The 27038-nt window shown below is 38.6% G+C and overlaps 1 protein-coding gene across 1 annotated transcript in view; it reads left to right on the top strand.

The window, feature by feature from the left end:
- LOC113112280 (collagen alpha-1(XIX) chain-like) overlaps positions 1 to 26736 on the top strand; it is a 66850-nt gene extending 40114 nt beyond the window's left edge. Inside the window, exons 26-37 of the mRNA XM_026277698.1 lie at positions 1608 to 1634; positions 3605 to 3658; positions 4473 to 4517; positions 5476 to 5520; positions 5619 to 5681; positions 12980 to 13015; positions 15362 to 15406; positions 15830 to 15973; positions 19131 to 19197; positions 20222 to 20356; positions 24004 to 24081; positions 25801 to 26736. Coding sequence (XP_026133483.1) covers positions 1608 to 1634; positions 3605 to 3658; positions 4473 to 4517; positions 5476 to 5520; positions 5619 to 5681; positions 12980 to 13015; positions 15362 to 15406; positions 15830 to 15973; positions 19131 to 19197; positions 20222 to 20356; positions 24004 to 24081; positions 25801 to 25913 — 852 coding nt within the window. The 3' untranslated portion in view covers positions 25914 to 26736. The remainder of the gene's footprint in view (positions 1 to 1607; positions 1635 to 3604; positions 3659 to 4472; positions 4518 to 5475; positions 5521 to 5618; positions 5682 to 12979; positions 13016 to 15361; positions 15407 to 15829; positions 15974 to 19130; positions 19198 to 20221; positions 20357 to 24003; positions 24082 to 25800) is intronic.
- The last annotated feature ends 302 nt before the right edge of the window (positions 26737 to 27038 follow it).

Raw genomic sequence — 27038 nt, 5'->3', positions numbered from 1 at the left:
TAAGTGGGACGTGGCACCTCCTGTTAATGTGCCGCAGCTGGAGAAGACCACACTCAGACAAAGCACACTTAAAATTCAATTGAACTTCATTTGAACAATCAAGAGGCTTGTGATTGGAAGAGCGGATCATGTCATAGTGTTGTGTTAGCATGCAGAGTCATGATATATTAGCTCTCTTGTGTGCTAAAGGGTAAAATGATCTTTTGAATGTAGTATTTAATCTCATTTTATTGGGGGAAATAAGGAAAATTGGAGGCACTCTTGAACTGAAAAAACGGGTTAAATTTGCCTCAATTTACTTTAGTGTTTTTATTTTATGTCTAATGCAGCTCTGTTTGGCTTTGTTGCTGAACCTAGCATGCTTCATCACTAAGTATGGTCTACGAAGGGAGCATCCTAAGCATTAGTTGGTTTGAAACTCTACATAGGCATAAACAGTGACACATGCACAGCACACATCATGCCTTAAATTCTTAGATAGATAGAGCACCATTCAGAATTCAGTTAAAGATGCCTTGAAAAAGCTATTTAATTTGCTGAATTTGAATTGAGGTACTGTATTTAAATAATTGGGTCAGCAAATGGGTATTCAGAATTGTAATTCAAGTTCACAAATTTTAATTTAACTTAACCACGTTTCAGCTAACAAAAAAAAGAGAAAGGCATGACCAAACTAAAATATTTAATGAAGCCTTTGTTACATGTTATATTCTTGTAGTCTTATTTGAATGAAGACATTTGTCAGTGGAAGGGGAATTATGAATTAATACAGAAAAAAAATATATGTTTTTAAGGGCAGCTTTTGTATTATGCGTTTAAATGTGAATAATAAAGTTTTGCATTTTTTTCTCATTCAGCTTCTTTTTAGTTTCTATTTGCTGAAATTAAAATTACAATACGTAGTATATATTCATCGAATATATATTAATTCATGATATCATTATTTGTTTAACTGTGTTGGAAGAACCCCTCCCAAAACATTTCCCAAAATACCTCAACATCTTAACACAATTATATAATCAGTAGATTCAAATGATGTCAAATATTTATCTGATAACATTGTAGTGGACATTTTGTGGTGCTCTGTTGCAAAATTATAATCTCTGAGTTGGCTGAATAAATCATACTGAACTGAGTTAATATTTCTAATCACTCGAGTAAAAATGTATTCTAAATGTGAATTGTTAATTACATGATGCAATGGTTTATTGTAAACTTCCTAGCCTTCCTTTCTTCTGTGATTCAAATTTCTTTGAATTACAACCCACTAAATTCTACTTCCTGTCATACCCATTAAACTTCCTGGGGTGTGTTGTCAGTTTAATTCAAATTCACATATGCAATGCAAACGATCCAATTCTTAAATTCTGAGTTGTCCTCTACCCTGTTAGACTGACAGCTCACTCAGCTTTGGAACAGAAATCTGTCAGCATAATTCCCTTGTGGGTCTTTTGTTTGACAGTCACTTGATTGTGTTACTGTTTGACAGCAAATCTAAGCAGATGTCATCCAGCTAATTACACAGATTGGATTAATTGCTAGCACACATAGCAGTAAGGTCAAATAAGGTCAGTCTCACAGGCTAATTTTGTGCTTTTGATTTCCAGGGGCCCAAAGGAGATGAAGGAAGGATGGTGAGTTTTGCGTCTCTGTGATTTGTATTCAATGGTCTTCTGTCTTTCTATGTCTATAGATTTGAGGGAAACAGGTCTGACCAGCACTTGCTTTCTGGCTGGTCTCCATTAATCACAGCTCCTGGCTCGGAAGTAGCCCGCGAGCAGCCGACCATGACAGTTTAGTCACACAGCATTCTCAACAACAAAAGAAGTGATCAGGAACGGCGCCTAAATCAAATTGTCGCTGCATATTTTTCTGCCTGTGGGAGATTTGGGGAACGCAGTACATGCACAGTCTCCAACAAAAACACATGCACGAAACACCAGACAGATCCCTACAATAGCAACAATGCAGCTACAGCAGCCAAAAAGCGGGCACTTCCTGTTCTCTCGGGTGCAATTTTGATATTTTTATTGTTTCTTTCTTTGCAAAATGATTTTTCAGGGGCATGCTAATTTGACATTTGAATAAATGGTCCCAGCAGTCTCCGGCACCGCACTAGAATTGCCCCCATCTGTCTCGAGTCAATCCTCTTTCTGGTCCCATGTAGGTCTGTGCTCTGTTATACACAGCAGTCTACATGTGCGACAATTACTGCTACAATCCGTCTCGGTTGCGGGGAACGTTAACATGGCGCATGCTACCGTTCGTCAATAGCGACTGAGCCATGAGACGAATGTAATATACGATGCATTTTTCAGCACTCCGTGGACGTCTTCAGTGTGGAGAAGCGGCCAATCACTTTTGATGTATTATGAGCTCTGTTTGCGGCAAAGTACGTATGATTTATTAACACGGCAGGATAAATGAAAATGGAAGGAGGAAAGTAAATGCTTTGTCAGGAAGGTAATGCGACAGAATTAGAGTCAACTTGCCGCACTTGTCAGGATGAAGATAAATATGTGGGTTTTAATTGAAATAATCAGTGACATGCTGGAAAAATGGCATTTGGTGTTTGTTGAGCTGCTAAAATACATTACACAACCAGTCTGGTAGCTACGCTGTTGTGATCTGCTCCATCAGTTGACCTGGAAATACATTTTGAGTTCCACTGAAGGAAACAGGAAAGTCACAGCTTTCTAAAGATATCATTTTTTCTACTCCAAACCATTGCTGTGATATAATCTTTTAAGAGTACTTATTTAAACTTTGGCTACTTTTATGGCCCAAGGGTTGATTTTTATTATATATGTGTTTAATTCTTATATGTGTGTGTGTATGTGTGTGTGTGTTTGAAGGTAACATTAAATTTGACTCGGAAACTTTTTACCATGCTTTCGTCATTTAGCTTTACTGCTTTTCAAATGCCATATGTATAGATTTGATTGTTTTACTTTTGTCCCAGAGCCAGAAAATCCAATTTTCAGAATATCCAGCTAATCCATCATAAAAATATATATAAATATTACATTTTGAAACTATTCAATTATAAATGAAAAGTAAAAATGAACCATTTTAATATTTGTGTGAAAATGCTGGATCATGCAACGCATTGTAAAATTCATGAAAAAATGTACATATAAAAGTTGTGAAAAAAATTACATATTAAAATATTTTAAAGTAGAAACAGTTACTTTTAACTGTAATAATATTTATAATTTATGTTAGTCTTATTTACTGTATATTTTAATATGAAAAACTTAGAACATAGAATATTTGAGATGCATTGAAAATTACACTGTGATGAAAATTGTCGTTACATTTCTAAAAGTCCATAGGGCTAAAAAAAAAAAAAAAACTGTTTTTTGTTTTTGGAATTTTGAGAAAAATTTGAGTCCGTATTTGTTTACTCAAAATTACCATTTGTGCACTTCTCTTTAAACAACTACATTTTCAATCCCAAATTCTTCAATTTGCATTGAAAAATGTAGTGAAGTTAGTTGCACTGCCACTTTTACTCACTCTCTCCTCAACTCTAACACACATACACAGACTTTCACACATGAAGGTGTCCGTGCTGAGCTGGAATGTGTTTCTTTTATTCCAGGGTGAGCCGGGGCTGATGGGATTACCAGGTCTAGAGGGGATGCCAGGTGCTAAGGTAAGTGCATTTAAATGAATCGTGTCACTGGACGCTCTCTCACCCTGTCTGAGTGTCCCAGATTACACACAGCTTTCACCAGCTCAGCCAGCCGTTCCACTCTGTACCTTCACGATTTGACATGACATTGCAGTTTTGGTGTGTACGTGTGTGTGTGTGTGTGTGTGTGTGTGTGTGTTTGACAGACAGAGAGAGAGATGGAGGATGGTGGATAGACATTCATAACTGATTCAAGCATTGTTAGTATTCTAATTTCAACGCAGTGCTTAGTCAAATCACTAGAGAATTCAAAAGAAAGACCATGAATATGAGAATACTAGAGAGGGTAGATATAATAGGCTTCATTAAATCGAGCCCGTAGAATGGTCCAGACCCAACCACCCCCCCTCAAACTGTTTCCTCCAGCACGTATTAGAGCGCTGGTGCATGGAGACTCTCTTTCCTCTGTCTGCCAGAGCAGCTTCCTCCTTTGAGCGGCATTAAACTCGCCCACTCTTCTCAGGAAGGACTTGTCAAGATGTAGTCGCAGCATTTTGTGAGCTCGTCGACTCCACAACAGCCACGAGGCTGCCTGATCTCAAGCTGTTTATTTGCTTGCTGTGCCCCAAAACTTAAAAGCAGCTCATTAATTCCTAAAGCCAACAGAGCGCATATGGAGGAAATAGAGCAACTCAAACACACACAGAGATACTCAGAGAATGATTTTGGAGGACATGTCAAGCACAGTTGGTTTGGAGAACAGAAAGAAAAGATGTTCTCAGGTGCTTCTGCAGTAGATTCGTCACCTTACGTGTGTATGTTTGTGTGTTTGAAGGGTGATCCTGGCCTACCTGGTCCACCTGGTGTTCCTGGCCCTATTGTAAGTTATTCTGTTGTTATTTTCCTGCTTTCAAATCACTCTACAACACATAAAACTATTTATTATAAGTAAGTAAATAGCACAAAGCACAGCAGATGACCTGCCACCCCTTCAGCCTTCACCGTAGTCACAATTTTCACAATATTAATGACAACAATTGTCGTGAAAACACTGTTTTATTAAATAAAGTACATTTATGAAGTGCCAGCCTTCTACTAGAATAAGGATTTTCAATTGAGAGTGCGTCAGTTATGGTTTGATCTCAGACTAATTTATGTGAATGAATATATGCTGAAGCAAAATACATTATTAAGAGATTATTAAGATCGCTTATGCTTGTTTTCAATATTTTTATGTTTAGTTTACCTTTGCCGTCATCTATATTTAAATTAATAACACTATTAAATGTAATCTTTAGCTAACCTCAAAATAAATATCCAGTTTTCACTCTATACATTAAATTCACATTTTAATTATTTTCTTTTTTTATCTGTTTATTCTTTATTTACTATTTTATAGAAATGTATACTTTATGTACTAGTTTATAATAATTTATTTTCTAGTGTTTTATTTATTTCCCAGTGGTCATTTATTTTCTAGTGTTTTTTATTCTATTTTATGTTTTATTTATTTATTACCAGCTTATTTGTATCGATGCAACCCTACAGTATATTATAAACTAGAAGATATACTTCTGTCTCTGACATGTACAATACTAGGCTAAAGAATAACTGATATCTTCTTTTTAGTTGAGTTGGATAAGCATATTTAATTCAGTAGTTCACGTGGTATTTTGGTATGGTATTGTTTAGTGGTCACAAGATAAAGGTTTCATATGACATATGAATTTTTAGATAAAAGTAGTGGATGTTTTAGCCATGTTTCCAGCCTTCAGGTGGTTTAGATGGACATCAGGTTTGAGGTCTAACTCTCTTCTTCCTTTTCCTGTAACTGATAGGGAAAGCCTGGTCTGCGTGGTGAGTCAGGGATCCCTGGAGAGCCGGTGAGATTTGCTTTGTTGCTTGTTAGCAGCTGTCAATCATACAGCAGGTTTTGGCAACTGGATAATGTGAGACTGACGGTGTCCCACTTTCCACACAGGGAGAACGAGGGCCTGTGGGAGAGACTGGCTTCCCTGGACCTGAAGGGCCTCCTGGATTCCCTGTAAGCATTTGAAGCATTCACTACACCTGTAATCTGCAGTGTACAGTAATGAACACCTGCCTGTAATCTAAAGCATGTGTTTTCAATCCTCTTTATGATAGGACCCCCAAATATCATAATCCTCTTGTGAAGAACATATTAAAATATAAATGCTTTTGTATATTTTCATTACCCTGTTACCCAGTTAAAAATGTATTTTATAGAGAGAGAGAGACAGAGAGAGAGAGTAAATAGAATAAACCTATATGCACATTGTTGTTAAAATATATTCTGGAAATGTATTTAGTTATTTATTGTTTTAAGAACAACAACATATATATATATAAAGAGAGAGAGAGAGAAACATTAACTCATATTAATAATATAATAATGTGTGTGTGTGTGTGTGTGTGTGTGTGTGTGTGTGTGTATATATATATATATATATAAAGAACAACAACACTCATAATAATGGAAATATAATAGTGTGTGTATGTGTGTATTTGTGTATTTACACTCACCGGCCACTTTATTAGGTACACCTGTTGAATTGCTCATTAACATAAATTGCTAATCAGCCAATCACATGGCAGCAACTCCATGTATTTAGTCATCTAGATGTGGTGAAGACGACTTGCTGAAGTTCAAACCGAGCGTCAAAATGGGAAAGAAAGGTGATTTAAGTGACTTTGAACGTGGAAAGGTTTTCGGCCAAAAATAGAAAATATTCAGTAAACGACAATTGTGTGGATGAAAATGCCTTGTTGATGTCAGAGGTCAGAGGATAATGGGCAGAATGGTTAGAGATGATAGAAAGGCAACAGTAACTCAAAAAACCGCTCCTTACAACCAAGGTATGCAGAATACCATCTCTGAATGCACAACACGTTGAACCCTGAAGCAGATGTGCTACAGCAGCAGAAGAACACACCGTGTGATGCTCCTATCAGCTAAGAACAGGAAACAGAGGCTGAAAGTGACAGTCCAGATCTCAATGAGATGACAGTCCAGATTTCAATAGAGCAGCTTTGGGATGGGGTGGAGCAGGAGATTTGCATCATGGATGTGCAACCGACAAATCTGCAGTAACTGTGTGATGCTATCATGTCAATATGGACCAAAAACTCAGAAGAATGTTTCCAACACCTTCTTGAATCTATACCATGAAAAATTAAGGCAGTTCTGAAAACAAGGGGGATCCAACCCGGTACTAGCAAGGTATACCTAATAAAGTGGCCAGTTAGTGTGTATGTATGTGTATATATATATATATATATATATATATATATAGAGAGAGAGAGAGAGAGAGAGAGAGAGAGAGAGAGAGAGAGAGAAAACCTGAAGAGAATTAAACTATGGAATTTTTAGTCAGAAACTGAAGCTGTCAATGTAATAGTGTAATTGCAATTTTTTTTTCCAATAATTGCTCATATTTTCTGTGGATCTCTTTGTGGGCCCTGGGGGGTCACTGGATCTACCTGTTCTATTTATGCTGCACCTGGCTTTGATCTACACCCTCTATAATACCATTTGGTTCTCATTTGTTTCTTTCCTCTGTTCTCAAATCTTTGATATTATAACAGATTGATCCATGGTTTGATCCATCCTTGAATTGCAGACCAGACTGATTAATTAACTGATTAGTCTGCTGATTGATTCACAGTTCGACTCGCTGTTGTTGTTTTTTTTTCCTCTGATTCTTGATTTCTGTTCACTGGCCTATAGCTTGAGTCAGAGTCTGGGCTGTTTCTAATTAGAGATCCCAAAATGCTAAACAAATCACTGTTAACAAACTTCAGATACACTACAGAACAGGAACTATACAGGATTAGATTGGCTGAATTACTCTGATTGACACAAATTTGGTGTGATATAGCAGCATAAAGCAGAGCTCTGTGTCAGATTGTTCTCTTCAAACCACAGTGACAGTTTTTGCCTGTAATATCTCACTTCATAGCACAGAGTAATCTCCTCAAATTCTTCACTGTGCTGTGGTGTTGAACCCGGCTGATGTGTGCTGTGGTAATGAGTGCAGTCACTGAGGTAAATGCTTGATTGGCTGTCTCAGTGACGGAGTACTGCCGCTGTACAGGTCTCATATAATTGCTTTGTTATTCGTACAGCAGTAATGCCTTCAGCAACTTCCTTGAATACACAGAATTTCCTGGAGGAATTCCTGTTTCTTCCAGGTGATATTTTCTGATTTATTACTAGTTTATCCAGCATGAGTCCTAATTGTTCTCACTTAACCTTTGTGGAACAATGTGCGCTAAACTAACTACAAGTACAGACTAGACTACATCAAAGTGCATGTAGTATTTGCATCACATTTTACCTTTGTAATGTGATGTATACTAGCACCAAGAAGTGTGTGTACTGTAGTAGACACACTTAAAAATATATGAATGTCATTACAGTTTATAGCAAAATCGCAAAGAAGCTAGCATTTATTTCTAAACAAAACAAGGCATTTCACAAGAATTTGAAAACTTTACATTTTTTAGAGATGGATGGATGGAACGATAAAATCACAGCTTGAATCTCGTCATGGGATTGCGCATAATTCTACTGATTCACACAGTTTCTGCGCTTGTAATGCAGGAAAATCCCACAAACATTTTAACGTAAAAGACGCTCCGGACAGATGACGGAATGTATAATTTGCACATGCTTTTGAGTCTTAACATTTTAAACATTGAAGTGCTCAAAAAAAAAAAACCTTTCTGTGAGCTCACACCCAAAGTGCACGCACACACATCTGGGAGTGTGCAACTATAAAATTGAGTTTTTATTGTTTGATTAATTGTGCGTAAACGGCCCCCTAATAACACCCACCAAAACGGGGGGAATTCCACCCATTTTCCAAAACAAAATTTAAGCCTTGAGGATGATGGATGGATAGAATGATGGATGGATGGATGGATGTAAGGATGGATTGATAGAATAATGTATGGATAAATGTATAGATTATTGTCACATCCACACAAGGAGAGGAGAAGACGGGTAAGTACTTTCGTGAAGCTTTATTAACATAGGATTTCAACAGAGCTGGTAAGTGTGGTCACAGACGGTGAATCTTCAAGCACTGATCAATAGGTGAGTTCAAGTACAAAGCTAGGCCTGACAACAAAGAGTCACTTCCCTTAATCGCTGTATCTGAATCTCCACAGAGTCACAATACGGTCCACAAGAAGCAGGCAGAAGATCCACAAAGAGCGTCCATGTAATCTTGATTCCAGCCGGTGAGTGAATGAGTGAGGTGAGTATTTAAAGGTGTGGTGATTGCTGGTGCAGGTGCAGGTAATCAGTATTCAGGTGACGGTTCACGTGAGCGGTGCATGGGAGATTGAGTGGATGGTGACTGGCAATGGTGACTGGGGCTAAGGGAACGAGCTGAGGGTGTGACACTACCCCCCGCCCCACGGGTGACTCCAGGCATCCTAGAGCGGCGACGGGGACGACCACGACCTCTGGGAGCCGGGCGGTCCGGGTGTTGTCGGTGGAAATCTTCGAGGAGAGCCGGATCCAGGATGTCATTGCGTGGTATCCACGACCTCTCCTCGGGACCGAACCCCTCCCAATCTATGAGGTATTCCAGGTGGCCGTTCCGCCGCCGGGAGTCGAGGATCTCTTGGACCTGGTAGATGTTGTCTCCGAGGATTTCGGGTTGGTCTGGAGGGGGAGGCGGTTCTGGTTCTGTGGAGGAAGGAGAAACTGGATCAGTGTGACGTTTTAGCAGTGAGACGTGAAACGTGGGTGAGATCCGGTAGTGTGGTGGTAGGTCCAGGCGGTAGGTGACGGGATTTATCTGAGAATGGATGGTGAACGGCCCTATGTAGTGGGGACTCAGCTTTTTGCAGGGCAGTCGGAGGCGGATATCCCGAGTGGAGAGCCAAACCTTGTCTCCAGGTAGATAGACGGGATTAGGCGATCTGCGTCGGTTAGCGGTCTCTGTATGTCTCCGAACTGCCCGCTGGAGATGGACGTGAGCTGAGTCCCACACCCTCTCGCTCTCCTGGAACCAGTGATCTACCGCGGGCACTTCAGAGACTTCTCCTGACCAGGGAAACAGCGGAGGTTGATAGCCTAAAACACATTGAAAAGGGGTTAAGCCTGTAGTGGTTTGGCGAAGGGAGTTTTGGGCATACTCAGCCCACGGCAGATACTGGCTCCAGGTATCCTGGTGTTGGGAGCAGTAAGTACGGAGGTACCGTGAGATCTCTTGAATCTTCCGCTCGGTCTGGCCGTTGGTCTGAGGGTGATATCCAGAAGATAAACTGACGGATGTTCCGAGGAGTTGGAAGAACGCTCGCCAGACCCTGGAGACAAACTGAGGTCCTCTGTCCGAGACAATGTCCTCTGGAGTGCCATAATTCCGGAACACGTTGGTGAAGAGGGCTTCGGCGGTCTCGAACGCTGTGGGAAGACCCTTTAATGGGATTAGTTTGCAGAATTTAGAAAAACGATCAACAACAACTAGAATGGTAGTGTACCCCCCTGAGGGGGGAAGGTCAGTGGCGAAATCCACCCCTAGATGGGTCCAGGGTCGGCGAGGAATGGGTAGTGGTTGTAATTTACCCACGGGAAGTTGACGAGGTGTGGTGGTAACGGCGCAGACCGAGCATCCGAGGATGTACCGGGTAACGTCACGAACCATGTTAGGCCACCAGTACTTCTGCTGGATGAGCGAGAGGGTTCGCCTGCTGCCAGGGTGTCCTGAGCCAGGTGACGTGTGCGTACTTTCCAGTAGGGGGAGTCGCTGGTTGGTGGGCACGTACATTAGACCCGTGGGTACCTCCGGAGGTGCAGGCTCCTCGAGGGTGGCGGCTCGAATTTCCTCGTCGATCTGCCAGAGGATAGGCGCGAGGAAAACGGAGGGTGGTAGAATTGAATCAGGCTTGTTGGTGTCTGGATCTGGTGAGTACATACGGGACAGAGCATCTGCTTTAGTGTTCTTGTGACCGGGTTGATACGTGATCTGGAAATTAAAGCGAGCAAAGAAGAGTGACCACCGAGCCTGACGAGCATTGAGTCTTTTGGCATTCTGCAGATATTGGAGATTTTTGTGGTCGGTGACAACAGTGAATGGGAACTGAGCTCCCTCTAGCCAGTGCCGCCACTCCTCAAGGGCGAGTTTAATGGCCAACAACTCACGGTCTCCGATTCCATAATTGCATTCGGCAGGAGAGAGTTTCTTAGAGAAGTACGCACACGGATGGAGTGAGCAAGGTTCACCAGACCTTTGAGACAACACGGCTCCAATGCCGTGATTGGCCGCATCAACCTCTACGACGAACGGCTTGGACGGGTCAGGATGTCGAAGAATGGGTGCCGAGGTGAAGAGGTGTTTAAGATGGCTGAAGGCCTCTCGAGCTTGGGGTGTCCAGCGCAGCCGGCGTTGACCTCCTTTTAGAAGGGATGTTAGAGGAGCCGAGTGCAGGCTGTAGTTCTTGATAAAGCGCCGATAGAAATTGGCAAAGCCAAGGAAACGTTGGAGTTCTTTCACCGTTGTGGGCTCCGCCCAGTTGGCCACAGCATCTACCTTGGCTGACTCCATCTGAACTCCCTCTGCAGAGATCACGTATCCGAGGAAGGAGACGGTAGTGCAGTGAAACTCACACTTCTCAGCTTTTAGGTAGAGGTGGTGGTCTCGGAGTCGTTGTAAGACGTGGCGGACATGGGTTTGGTGTTCTTCTATGTTCCGGGAGTAGATCAGGATATCGTCTATGTAGACAATGACGAATTGGTGGAGATAATCACGGAATATTTCGTTCATGAAACTCTGGAAGATGGATGGACTGTTAGCAAGCCCATAGGGCATAACCTGATATTCGTAGTGCCCGGCAGGGGTGATGAAGGCAGTCTTCCACTCGTCTCCCTCTCGGATACGGATCAGATTGTAGGCACTGCGGAGGTCGAGTTTGGTGAACACCTTGGCTTCCCGCAGTTCCTCCAGAGCCGCCGGAACGAGTGGTAACGGGTAGGCGAACTTGACGGTGGCGTCATTTAGCACTCGGTAGTCGATGCATGGTCGAAGTCCGCCATCCTTTTTGGGGACGAAGAAGAAACTGGATGCAGCTGGAGATGTGGACGGCCTGATGAACCCCTGATCGAGAGCCTCCTGGATGTATTCCTCCATTGCCACCTGCTCAGGACGGGAGAGTGGATATATTTTCCCATGTGGTAGCTTGGCACCTGGCAGCAGGTCGATACAACAGTCCCAGGGCCGGTGTGGTGGTAATCGGGTGGCTTGTTCCTTGCTGAACACATCGGAGTAGGAGGAGTAAAGGGCAGGTCTACCCATGGAGGTGGAGTGCAATTGAAGGTGCGGCGGCGCAGACTGTGAATTCTGGACTCTGATATGAGGTATGTGAGATACAGATGGGGTAATGGAAACTGTACTCACCATTGGGCGAGGCGGACGGACCGGGCAGGCGTGGATCAGGTGAGTGGCCTCGCCACAGTATAAACATAGCCGCTGCTGAATGCGGCGTCTCCGTTCAGAGGCATCTAGGCGGTAGGAGTCGGTGTTCATGGGTTCCTCCTGGTCTCGTTGGGGCGAGGGCGTTAACATCCATGGGAGATATGAAGTTCTGTTTTCGGGGCTGGAATCCTGTCACATCCACACAAGGAGAGGAGAAGACGGGTAAGTACTTTCGTGAAGCTTTATTAACATAGGATTTCAACAGAGCTGGTAAGTGTGGTCACAGACGGTGAATCTTCAAGCACTGATCAATAGGTGAGTTCAAGTACAAAGCTAGGCCTGACAACAAAGAGTCACTTCCCTTAATCGCTGTATCTGAATCTCCACAGAGTCACAATACGGTCCACAAGAAGCAGGCAGAAGATCCACAAAGAGCGTCCATGTAATCTTGATTCCAGCCGGTGAGTGAATGAGTGAGGTGAGTATTTAAAGGTGTGGTGATTGCTGGTGCAGGTGCAGGTAATCAGTATTCAGGTGACGGTTCACGTGAGCGGTGCATGGGAGATTGAGTGGATGGTGACTGGCAATGGTGACTGGGGCTAAGGGAACGAGCTGAGGGTGTGACAATTATCTAATTCTCAACCATTCTGATCTGTTTTTCATATTTACAACATTATATCTCACAACTGCAGAAAATTTGATTAAGAAAAATTGCTTCCATTTTTACGTCTGTGAAACTTTTAAAAGAACATTATGAAAGTGGTTTTCTAATAGCATCTCAACATTTCTGCTCATTGGGCTCACTGTGGCTCATGTATTTATAAATGGAAATTATGATCAATGCAGAGTTGCTTTGAACGTGAAGACTGATGAGAATGTTCTGTCTCTTCCACAGGGAAGGCCAGGAAAAGATGGAATTCCAGGCTATACGGTATGTTTGTATACAGTTTATGAATGAGAGAGCTTTGGCTTTGGCTGTACTCTGTGTCTAATATGATAATGTTAGTAAAATGTTTTTAAGACATGCATCATGTGATAACTTGTGCTCTAATATTTTGTCAGCGAGTTAGGGGATAGTGGTTAGACTCGGATCCGTGCAGGTCTACATTTATCTCTGTCTCACTCGATTTCTTTCTTCCCCAAGCAAATAAAAACCCAACACCAGTCATTATTCTTTTAAAATGTTAAACTCCCTGCTATTGCTCTACAGTGTGGATCAAATCCTGCCCATGAGCCATTAAATCATGAATAATGCATGTGATCTCTAATTAAATGTCCCTTACAAACAGGGTTTGTAGTTTCGAAAGCCTTGCCACGTCAAACAAACAATGTTTCATTCTCTGATGCCTTGTCACAACAGAACGCATATCTACAGCAGAACTGAACTGTGTAACAAACCGCACTTCTACACTTTACAGCAGTGAGCAGACACATCAGAGAACACACAAACTCACATATAGTCCTCCGTCACAGACAGACAAACATGGTAAATACAGCAAACATCTGCAGATCTTAATGAGGTGAGCGAGAACAAACAGAGTCAGAAGTCATTACAACAAGGTTACGATGGTTAGCTGGCCCAGTTTGCCTCTAATGGCTGATGTTGTAACTACAACATATGGCTATAATAATCAATGTTATGATTGTTACAATGCTTATTAATATTTTGAATTAGTTAAAAAAATTATTTATACACATTTCATTCTTATTTTTAGTAATTTTGTTATATGCTTTTTTGTCTTTTTTCAGTTTTATTAATTTTAGTACTTATTTTGCTTCAGTTATCTTCTAAGTCAACATTTTTTTATTTCAACTTTTTCAATTCATATTTATTATAGTTAAATAAAACTAAAATCATTTCAAACAAAAATTGTTACTTGAAATAAAAATAAAATATTTTATTTTCTCATTTCTCATTTTTGTTTAGTTTTACATAAACTAAAACTAATAAATACAATAAAAACAAATATAAAAATACAGTCTAATTCAATATATTGACACAAACTGTAACAGTATAGTAATGATGCTTAACACCGTTTCAGTTAAAAACATTTATAGCTAACTTGCATTTTATTGGTTTAGCTTGATTGGCTCAAGCAGAACTGAGCAGCCATGAGTCAAGAAGGTGGATATTAAACCAACGAGGAGTTCACCTTTTCCCACTTTATACCGTCTCTGGATGAGTCAAGGTTCAAATGGGTGCGGATCATCGGGAGGAAGTTCACTGGCTTTATTTTCGCTTTCATTCACGTCACCATCTTCTGAAATAGCACGACTGCGTGTTTGCGGGTGTTGGACCACTCTGAGATGTCCTCTATTTTCTTTTCTTTCCCCCCTCCCTGCTTCTTTCACGGATGGCCGCCTATCTCTTTCAGTGGAGCAACAGTGCCATCTAGCAGGAAGTTTCCCAATCCTCTCCGTTTCATACTTTTCCATCTCTTTATGGCAGGGGCTGAGGGAAACACAATTCAGTGGGCACGGTGATGGCTTTAAACTCTCCTCATCAGGAGTCTGGGAAAAGAGAGGAGGAGAGAGAGTGTTCAACATTGATGGGGGTTTGGATGAAAGCAGATGGTTGAGGATGCTTTCACAAAGTGCCGCTCGCTTTAGAAACGCAGGCTAGATTGCGTTTCTCTTTTGCTCGGCTGCTGTAATCCAGCAAGAGAATTTGATACCGAGATGTTCCCCGAGGAGCTAGTGGGAGCCATGATGCGAGAGAGGAGCTGAGATAGATGGGAAAGTGAGGGGAGAGAGAAATGCAAGAGTGGTTTTGGAGTACAATGAGAGGTGTTTTTCTAGAGAGCCCTCTCAGAGGAGATGAAGAGAGAGGTATAAGAGAAAGAGAGATCCAGAGGTTCATGGCTTTGATGAGTTTGGGGAGGAAATGGTCATTTGTAAATCCTCTGAGCTTTTCTGTTTTGCTCTCGACTGAATAACTGGAAAAGTTGGGCCATTAAAGCAGCCAAATAATTCCATTGCACTAATGCAGCTTGGGAGCTGCTATGAAAAATAGTGCAATTTAGCCATCTATATGTAGGGGATATATGGAGGGATAACTTCATGGACCAAAAATAAAAAAATGTGCCTGGACGTTTGCTAGATCTGACAAATCACCCTTTGGATCCATTCAGGTGGCTCCTCAATGATAAAAATTCAAAAAAATAAAAATAAAAATAAATGATAATAAATTATATATATATATATAATCCAAATATCTGATGTATATGTCCTGGGATACCTTCATTTCTTGGATTTCTCTCTTTTTGTATTTTCACAGGGAGCCACGGGCAGACCTGGAGACAGAGGTACTAAAGGAGAACGGGTAAGATATTCATATTTTGATTTTAACTTAAAAGGGTCAGTGTGAGTTTTTGTACACCTGTTGTAAGAGGAACATGTTTTCAATTTATAAATATGTTATTGGTGCTTTAAAACTTTGTTCATTAAATCAAAGTCCCTGTTGTGTAATCAGCATGCAAGAAGCCATTTTGTTGTTGTGACTAGAAAAATATAAAAAGGAAAATGAAGTAGAAAACATATTATTAGACATATCAATAATCAAAAATAAACAAATGTAAAATGCATTGGTCTTTTACCAACTACACTTATCTAACCGCCATGTAGTTACTTTGATTATTTGCGTGGTGCATTTAATGTAATACAGCCAGAAAGGCTGATGCAGCTCATAATAGCCAGATTGTGTCGTTTATATTCTGGTATTTATATTCCGGCTTTGCCTTTGCAGGGAGATCCGGGGATTCCAGGAGAGAGAGGAGTACAGGGAGAAAGAGGCAAGGCTGGAGAAAGAGGGGTCATTGGTCCTCAAGGGCCACCTGGACAGAAAGGAGAACCTGGATCTTTAACAACACCAGGGACCGTCAATCTGTTGGTATGTATATAATCCTACAGTTCCGAGCCATAGAGACGAGTCAGAATATAGAACTTATTAAATCAATGTTCTGAAAGGCTTTCCATCTTCAAGACTTCACCAAACTCACAGAAATATTTGAGGTTGTGTTGGCTTTCTTTAGGCTTGGTTATACTGACACCAACATACATACACTACCATTCAAAAGTCTGGGGTCAATCTTTTTTCTTTTCTTTTTTTATGCTGAATAAAAATATTAATTTCATTCAAAAAAGGACACATTCAGTGGATCAAAATTGACAAATATGTTGTAACATAAATTACTTTATTACTAAAATGGTAAATGTATTTTTTAACTTTCTATTCAAGAATCCTGAAAAAGAGTTTCCACAAAAATACTATTAATAGTAATCATTTAACATTTGAAAATAATGAGCACAAAATCAATAGATTTGTTTTTTTTTTGTTTTTTTTTTGTGTTTTTTTCTGAAGGATCATGTGACACTGAAATGGAATAATGGCTACTGAAAATTCAGCTCTGCCTTCACAGGCATACATTACATTCTCTAATATATTAAAATAGAAAACAGTCCTTTAAATTATGATAATATTTGACAATATTGCTGTCTTTACAGTGTTTTTGGTCATATGAATGCAGCCTCGGTGATCATAATGTTATTCTTTTAAAAGCATTAAAGAAATCTTACTGGCAACTTAATAATAGTGGCAGTATTAATACTGGGAATTTTAATAATTTCATAAAACCTTATAATGATAATGCATCAAATGCATTTAATTTTCCTGACTATTATTTCATATATTCCTGTGTCAGGCTTTAAAGGGTTAAGGAATGATCACACCAGCAGAGATTTACTGCATTAAAGCAACCGGCAATCATCGGTTTGGAATTGATGGTTGAAGTTGATGGTTTGAGTTGATTGTTGAAGTAATTTGAGGCAACATCAGTGATACGTGAGCATATTTTTTTGTGTCAAATAAACAGATTCAGTGTCAAACAGTACACCAATGCCACTGCCTGTAAAATAAACCATAGGGCATTCATCAGCATGAACACCCACTACAATCAACTGCCACTCGATAACCTCTAGCAATAAAACCACTGTCAACATGAACCCTTTCCAGATTACAGTGACTGCATACTCCTCTGGAGGTGGATCACATCTTTGACCTCAGTAATGATCCAGTTGCTGGCTTTCTACCAATCTGCACCAGCCTCCTGGCCCCCAGCCCGAATCCATAACCGCAGGTCGCCCCACGCTATTCAGAGGGCAGCCGTCATTGATTGCTTTGTTGTGCATAACACATGCGTGAACACTTCAGAATAAATAATTAGTAGCACTGCATAACAATAATTACCCACACGTGTTCACAAACCCCATCAGCCTCTGAAAAGCACAAGCTGCAGCAATGAGCCGCCCGCTGCGAGGACTGTATCCAACACTCTCGCTCCCAATCAAACAAACTCACAACCGTGTCACTCACGAGGGGACCATTAGAAGTGGATTGTGTGTTTCACAAGGGTGGAGCTTTAAACCACACACAGACAGAAAATGGACAAGGGATAGTTAGCCCAAAAATGAACATTATGTCATCATTTACTAACCTTCAAGTTGTTCCGAGTTTCTTTTGCCTGTCGAATGCAAATGGTGGTATTTTGAAGATTTTTAATAACCAAACAGCGTTTATTCTTTCCATACTATGGAAGTGAATGGCTATTATTAACTGTTTAGGTGAACTATTGCTAAATTCCTAAAGGATGACAGTTTTTTATGGATTGAGAGAGATTAAAAGGGATATTTCACCCCAAAATTAAAAAATAGTCCTGAAGTTATATGCGACCATTCAAAAAAAAAAAAAAAAAATATATATATATATATATAAATAATGTTATTCACAAAGTATGCATTAAATTGGTCAAAATTTGTAATGTTACAAAAGAGTTATATTTCAAATAAATGCTCTTCTTTTCAACTATCTATTCATCAAGGAATCCTGAAAGCAGCACAAGTGTTTTCAGCACTGATAATGTTTTTTTGTGCAGCAAATCAGCATATTCGAATGATTTCTGAAGGATCGTGTGATATTGAAGATTGGAGTAATGATGCTGAAAATTCAGCTTTGCTGTCACAGGAATAAATTATGTTTCATGTATATTAAAATAGAAAACTGTTGTTTTAAATAGCAGTAACTTTTTAATAATATTATTGTTTTTGTACTGTATTTTTGAACAAATAAATGCAGGGTCGGTGAACCTAACGTTTGAAAAGTCATTTACAACAGCTTTCTATGCGGAACAGATTAATTTTTGAGACTTGATTTTGTGAACTGGATAAACTCATTCATTGAAATGATACGACTCAAAAGTACTTTATGTCATGAATCAAGCATCACAACTTCCTCAAAATGTTTTATGAATGTGCCATGATAATGGTCCAGACTTGTTTTAGTTTATAGACAGAAAATGATGCTAGACTCACCAAGACCATCTCAAAGCAACTATAAGGGCTTCTTATTTCAAGTTTGAATGCATGCAGGCATTCGCTTTCACTTTTCTGTACATTTTGCACTTTGCTGCTACCTAGCAACCTTGTAAAGCCGTCCTTCCGTGATACTGTCTGAAAAGCTTTTCATGTGGATCTCAAAGTGGTCTTTGACGCTTGTGTTAGTAGGTATGTTGGAGCCCCGACACAAGTCATGTTATAGGGCTTTAGACTGATAGCTGAATTTCCACACCCTGAATATGCATTAGCCCATGTCCTTTTAACCCTCCACAAGCATTCAGGAGAAGATGCTGTGCATGCAGCCCGAGGCACAGAGCTTCGCAGGAGCCTCTGAGCATCTGACAGAATGGCCTTGAACTGCTAAATGTATCTTTTTGATTGGAAGGAGGTTTGTTTTCCTGCGAGATGTTCTTCAAAAATTCAGGCCTCGTCCTGTGTAGAGCAGTGATCATGAACGGCAAGATACTTTGAGGAGAGATGGTGATTACGCCATTGTGTCATCCATCCCTTTATCTCTGAGAACTCCATTTCTTAGCATGAATAAAACATGAATCGCTGCCATTTTGTAGCTGCACTTTTTAATCTGCAAATCGTGTGGTGCTGATGTTTGTTTCCCCTGTCTGCCTTCTTTTTTCTCCTTTCATTTCTTTTTGCAGGGCGATACAGCTGCCTTGGAGGAAATTAAAACATTCATCCGAAATGAAGTATTGCGTGTATTTGAAGGTACATCTCCTGCCGCTACCGAGGTGTTTTTCTTGTGTCTCCACCAGTAGATGAGGATTTTTTTTAGCTTTCAGTTCTTTGTGTTTGTGTGTTTGTGTGTGTTCTTGTTTTTGTGACATATCAGGACACAACTCTGTATAATGACATGGGTATGACACAGGTATTACAAGGAGAGAGTGACTTATGAGGACATAACCCATGTCCCCATTTTTCAAAACGCTTATAAATCATAGAGAATGAGGTTTTTTTTTGAGAAAGTAAAAATGCACAAAGTTTCCTGTGAGGGTTAGGGTTAGGTGTAGGGTTGGTGTAGGGCCATAGAATTACGCCTATGGGATGTCATCACTTTTCACAAAAACAAACGTATGTGTGTGTGTGTGTTTGAGACAGGATAAGTTAGGATAAAGTGTTGTGACTTTTAATGTTACCAGCTTGTGTTTTATTGTTCACAACCAGGAGAAAGATTTTATTTTATTATAAAGATATATTTTTCTCCTTATTTTTGTTATTATTAGTATTAATAATATTTTATTATTATTATTATTATTATTATTTTAATAAAATTATTTTTATTTTTTACAAATTGAAGGACAAATAGATTTTTTGTTAACTGACTGTTCTATGTTCTGTTTGTTTTATGTTTTTTTTAAGTTATAATATAATACATTATAATACAGATTCTTAATTCTCCTTTTTTACATATTTTCTTAAGGATATATATATATAAAACAGCTGTCAATATTAACAGTATTGCAAATGAGCTCTTTACCAGAGAAATTGAGGAACAAATTGATTTTTCTTTTTACTGTAACTGTTTAGAGTTTTTAACTTATTTTTCTGTTTTTTATATTATATCTATATTTAAATTTTTATTTATTTACTTTTTATTATATATATATATTTTTTTTTTTTTACAAACTGAGTGACAAATTGAATTTTTTTTAACTAACAGCTCTGTTCTATGACTTCATAATAATATATTCAATAGTAATGTAATGCGGATTCTTAATTCTGCTTTTTTCAGAGAGGTATTCAGACAGTTACGCCTCACTACAGAAGACACCAGCAGCTATATTAGCTGCGCAGGGTCGACAAGGCCCTCCAGGGCCACCCGGTAATGATGGCTCCCCAGGACCCCCCGGAGAGCCAGGTCCACAAGGTAGGAGCCAAAACCCAAAAGACTGAACATGTTATAGACGTGTTTACACCGCTCCTACAATGGTCTCTGCTCACACAAACACCCAGATGCACAAGACTGGTTTATTTATATGACTCCTCTGTTTCCCCAGTATTAAGCTAAGTTTTTTTTTTCTAAAAGGATTCCATTTTTTCCCTCTCTCTTTTGGTGGAAAATAGTGTGTTTATGTGTATGTATTTTTAGTTAGATTGACTGTGTCAGTTGCTCCTCAGACTGTTGGTTGAATTACACTGAACAGAGAAGGTTGAGGTCATTCTGCTCTTTTGGACGAGTCATGTTTGGAAACTCAAGTTCAAAGTAATCTAGCTCAGAAAACTAGGAAATGAGCAAGACGGTCCAAACTAAAGGCATGCAAAAATGGCTGTTGAATGCGATATTGTGTGTAAGGGGTTCACAGGAATCTTGCTAGCTATGTCAGACAAGAAAGAAAGCAGATAGCTGCGTGACAAAGTGGCATATGGTGCCGAGAGCCTGGCGGGACATATGAAGACGGATGAAGAACCGACCCAGAATAGGAGAATGTAATATCACCCTGGACAGAATTGTGAGAGCAAGAAAGATAAAGAGAAGAGAAGAAGTTAGCAGATGGAAAAAAGCCACACAATATCTCACTTTGTTGGATTAAGCCCAGCAATAAAACTGAAGGGGAGTGAGAAAATAAGCAACTCTGAACATTCATCAAAGACTGGCAACTAACATACTGCTCCTCTAGCGTTTCTTATCAATTATGACTTGCAGTTCAGTTCTGCTTCTTCCGTCTGAGTTCTTATGAACCCTTAACCAATAGGACAATATGTTTTTCATGCTATAACACTATGTTGTGTACATTTGAACTCTAATAATTGCTGTCCATTCAAAGAAAATGAGTACTTTGAGTAAGTTTGCTTTTATGTTTGGTTGTGGAGATTATTATTTTTATTGATATCCAGGTTGTTTTGATGCATTTTCAACAGAAAAGCCAGTTTGGATCACTTTGATGTGTACAAGATGTGTGTTGTGTGTCACATTTTACTCTGGATTGTACTTTGGAGATTGCTGGTGAGGAATGTTTTTCTACAGGGACAAATCCAGGGTGAGGAGAAAATTACAACCTCCTGCTAAATCAGAAATTCAGCAGCGTTTATTTATTTATTTTTTTACTTTGTCAATGTTGATATTGATATGGAAGCCCGTTTCCACCACTGAAAAAAAAACGTTATTGCAACTTTTTATCTAACAATAATTTTTTTTGCAAATCTGACTTTTTAATCTAAATTGTGTGATATAAACTCACAATTGGGTAAAGTCCAGGTTTTTGTTTTTGGTTGGGGGGGGGTGCTGATATATTCTAACAATTGTGAGTTTTTATTTCACAATTCTGACTTTACAACTTGCAATTGCGTGGTATATTGCGAAAAGGTCATAATTGCGAGATATAAACACACAATTCTGAAAAAATCCCCCCTCTCTCTTTTGGTGGAATTGGTGTCCGATCTGTGAGTTTATATCTTGCAGTTCTGACTTTATTTCTCAGAATTGTGACTTTACTGTATGTGTATGCAATTCTGACTTTTTAATTCAAGTTTATATTACGCAGTTCTTTAAAAAAAATAAAAAAGTCAGAATTGCGAGTTTGTATCATGCAATTATGAGAAAAAATTCAGAATTGTGAGATAAAAATTTAAAAAAGAAATTACCTTTTTGATTTTTTTTATTCAGTTGCAGAAACTGACTTCCATATGTTTATGATAAAGATTGCAGGTAATATTTCCTCATTATTTTGCTCCACTGGAATCTGTCCTCTTTTGGAATCCTCAATGCAAAAATGAATAGTTTATGAAGAAAAATATCTCTATAATCTTGGTTGTTTTACATGCCCGAGTCACATTAATTCCACTCGGGGTGAGTTTTTTTTTTTTTTTTTTTTTTTTGCAAGATATATCAAGTTTGATATTGTTTCTTAAATGACTTATGCACATGAACCACACATATATGGTTCATGCGATTTGAGAGTCGTATAACATCATAACATCTAAAACTACTTGGGCAACTGTTTTACAAAGCTAAAGTGTAATCAGCCATGCTTTTGTATAACAAATTTTTGCAATAACATTTTTTTCATTTATTTAAAGCTCCTAGGTTGATGAAATCCTCTAACTTGGTTTTATTAAAATGTATCTAATTATTTTTTTTTAAGTTGTACTTTCCTGCATGCAAAGAACATACCCAATTATACTTATTGCTGAGTGTGCAGTTATTATATTAATGTTAAATAATGTAATTTAATGCAGAGAAATATACCATGCTTTTTTTTAATAATCTCAATGCAACATTTTAGAATATATTTTACATTTACTGCTGGTTTATATGAGAAAATCTGCAAGCTTATGGAAATACAAATCCATTTTAAGATTAAATTTACATTTAAATGTAAATATATTTATATATAATATTTAATGTTTTCATTCTCATTTTTCTTTCTCCACAAGGTTTTTATTTTTTTCTTAGTATGAAAAATGACTTTAAATGTAAGGTCTTAGAAAGATGACAGTTTGTAGATGTTGCTACAGGCTGCATTTCGCTAGTATTGTATTGCAGCTCCCCCTGCCGCTATTTTTTTTCCTGTTATAACTGTGCAGTATGAACTCCCCCTCAAGCAGGGGGTGGTAATGCAGTGATTGTGAGCGGCCACAGGAAACCATGATGTGATGCCGCAGGTAGAGTGCCGTCCTTCCATGGAATGCCATTGCACTGGATGAATGCATCTGAAGGTGTCCGGATGCACTTTAGTTAATTAGTGTGTTTGCTTGTGTAAGTTGCACATGTAAAAATTGGTACTGGTGACACTGACGATTACTGCATTATTTGGCATCTCTTGGGTATTTTCTTTTTCATTAACTCCTACAGTGTTTCTCTCTTAGGTTAGACTTGATCTGCCTCGGAGGAAGTGCATCACTAATGCATGTTTATTTTGACTGGAGGCAGTTTTCTGCATGCCATTATAAAGATAATCTCCGGAGTGTTTTTTTTTTTTTTTTTTTTTTTTTTTTTTGTGTGTGTGTGTGAAAACAAGACTAAAAGATCAGCTTCAGCTAATGTGTTTTTATTTGTTTGTTTGCCTGCCCGCTTCGTGCAACATGCCGTCCAGCACTGTCAGCATTTATGGTGCTCCTTAAATACTTTGAAAGCGTCTTTCTGATGGATTTGGCATTACTCTTGAAGGGCTTAGAAAACTTTCTGAGTTCTGAAGGATCTGAGACTAATTGTGTAACACAGCTGATTTTTGGTAGGGCTTCATGTTGCATTTCAACCTGGTACTTTTGGGAAGTGCACCACTTTACTGGAAATGTAAAGTCTGAGATCAACTGAATCTAGAAATGAATCGTTTGGAAATGAGGTCTCAGCTAATCTGTTAAGATAAAGTATGTCAATGATTATTTATTTTACCAGTAGTGTAGTGATAACTAAATTCTGCCTATTAGTCAAAGATGGTAAAGATGGAATACAGAACAAAGAATTATAAGTAAATTATCACATGACCATTACATGTTACGTCTGCATAGATTAATGAAGAATAATATATGTTCTGCATATCTCACACTGTGTTTTTGTGTGATTTACTCCTGCAGGGTATCGAGGGCAGAAAGGGGAACGGGGTCATATGGGGATGGGACTTCCAGGACCTTCAGGCCCCACTGGCCCACCAGGTACAAAACTCAATTTCATTTTTTGCCATTTTGCCATCGCAGCTTTGCTATCACAGGAATAAATTACATTTTAAAATAAAAATGTCAAAATAAAAAATAAATAAATAACACTTTTTTTTTTTAAATGGTAGTAATATTTCACAATAGTACAGTTTTTACTGTATTTGTAATCAAATAAATGCAGCCTTGGTTAGCATAAGAGACTTCTTTCAAAAACATCCCAAAAAAACTTTCTTCTTTCAAAAAATCTTACCGACACAAAACATTTAGACTGTAAGTCGTTGGGCTGGGATGATAAATTGATGCAGAATTGATTCGTGGATCGATTCTGAGATTTTCGGAATGCATCGCGATTCTGCTGGAATCGATTCTGAGATTCGTTTTAGCAGCAGATGGAGATATAATCTAGTTTTTATCTGCAAACTCAAATGCTCATGAAGAACAATGCTAAAGAGCGCTTGTGCGTCCAGCTATGTAACATTAATTTCACCTCGGCTCAGAATGCTTTTATGACGCACTATTAATGTAATTAACACCCTTGTAATTCACTTCAACCTTTTCGAATTTTATGAATGATTATTTAAGTGTGTGTAAGGATTTGGAAACAAGCAGAGTACGGCTGTTTCTAAAGCATGCAGTGCCATCTGCTGTTCAAAACTAAGCTCACAATCGACTCCAGAAAGAATCACGATGCATTCTCAAAATCTCAGAATCGATGCTGAATCATTTCTCAATTCGCGATACAGAATTTTTTTTTCTAGCCCTTGTAAGTTGTTTTTGCTATAAACCTTCAATGGTGTCTTTCCCTGTAGGTTTCCATAGAAGAGCATAGTTTGTTTTTTACAAAATGAGGGTTAAATTGATTCATTTTGGGACAGTATGCCTCAGATGCTGCCAGTGGACCTTAAGATGTATTTAACCCAGAATATTCCTTTAATACATGAGCCGTGCCACCACTTAATGAGTAGAGATAATAAAAAAAATAATGAAAAAAGATCTTGTTGGTTATTGCTTTTAAGACTGAGAGCTACATTATCTGTTATATACTGTAATAGCATCTGTTTTTAGATCAACCTCATATGTAAAACAATAGGAAAATGTTGCTTTTTGGCAGGGTCTAGAAAGGCCTTCTGTGCTTGTAAATACATTTCTGTAATAGGCGTACTTTACACTTTGCTTGCTCTTGAAACACACAGAGTGCAGTCATTTTTTCAATTGGTGCTTTAATGTTTTGCTTTCTAAAAGCACAAGCAGATAATGGCACTAAACTAATGACATTCTTTAATAAACGCCTCTTTTATAGAGGTACAAAAGTGCTCACTGATTGTTCTTCAAATGCAAAAACACAAAAGAGACTTTAACTGGGGGTTCTTTATAATTACACGGCACACTGTTATCGTTGTATGCTGTGATTTCCTTCTTCAACTCATCCTCTGCAGTTATAGGGTAACAAGCCCATACAAAAAAGTTTTATGGATTTTATACACTGCACCATTCTGTCGTGATCACTCAATGGTAAAAGTGCCTTTAAATAACAGTGTATACAAAGGCAAACATCATTATCATTATTATTATTACTGCTCAGACAAACTAAACACCAGAAATCACCAGAATACTAGTAAATCCTCAGTATCATGTTTCACACAGGCGTTTTCTTCAGAAAATCTAACATTTCTAGTTTATTCTGGTTTTTACTATTTGTTCTTGATTCGTCTACAGGTTCACCCGGAATAGGATCGCAGGGGCCCCAAGGTCCCCCGGGGTCCCAAGGTCCAGAGGGAAGATGTAACCCCAGTGACTGCTTCCATCCACACACCAGACGGGATGGGTAGAATCTGACACATCCTCATCAAACCTGGACACCAGTGAACCAGCTCATCTTCACAAGCATTAAATGCTATTAAAACAAACCTAGGATCCCTGCCGGAGGAGAAGACACGCAAACGTCTTCCCCATAGAGCAGCCATTACTGGTGATGTCATTTCATCATTTAGCTCCGTTTCATTTCCCATACTTGTGACCAATGCATTTACTCATTTCCAAAGTTTTGTGAGTATAACACGAGAATTCAAATCTCATCATTACACTAATCGCACCGGACAGGTTTATCAGAGGCGGCACGGTCAAGGCGAATACTGGTGAAATGAGAATTTACATTTACTTATTTTCTTATGCTGAGTTTTAATTCAATTGTGATGGCTCTATGCAATCTAAAATAGAAAAGGAGTATGTTAACAAATATTAAGTTTGTGTAAATAACAGAAAATGTAATTGTAAAAGGGAGTTAATGTCATGTTGATCACCTCAGATGCACTGGTGTGTGTGTGTGTGTGTGTGTGTGTGTGTGTGTGTGTGTGTGTGTGTGTGTGTGTGTGTGTCTGTGTGTGTGTACCTACTTAACCATATTTTGTGGACAGATTTGTACCCAAAAGTGAGCTAAACCTGACAAAATCTCCAAAAACCTCCCTTTGGGGATGTTCTTATTTGTAAAACTGGGATAAAAATAAAGTAAACAAAGGTGTTTTTTTTTTGTTTTTTTTTACAAATTCTGAAAGTTTTCTGTAAGGTCTAGGGTGATAGAATATACAGTTTGTACAGTATAAAAACTATTATGCCTATGGAATGTCCCCATTTAGATAGCTAAGTAAGTGTGTGTGTGTGTGTGTGTGTGTGTGTGTGTGTGTGTGTGTGTGTGTGTGTATAAAGAATGAAAACATCTGAAACCACTAGTTAAATAAGTAAAAAAAAAAACGAATTAAATATTTTTTTATTTCAATTTAATAATTCATACTAATTAAAATAATCATAAAATATAAATAATTTAAAATAGTTTTGTAGTATTTATTTCTTATATATTTTTTTGATAATTATAAATATAGTCAAAAATAATTGTTACAATTTGTCATTTAAAAAATAATAAGAAAAAAAAAAATTTAATTCCGAAAATCTCTTTGATG

The sequence above is a fragment of the Carassius auratus genome, chromosome 13 (genome assembly GCF_003368295.1).
Source record: "Carassius auratus strain Wakin chromosome 13, ASM336829v1, whole genome shotgun sequence".
In the NCBI taxonomy this organism is placed as follows: domain Eukaryota; kingdom Metazoa; phylum Chordata; class Actinopteri; order Cypriniformes; family Cyprinidae; genus Carassius; species Carassius auratus.
This window is presented reverse-complemented; position numbering and strand designations above follow the sequence as displayed.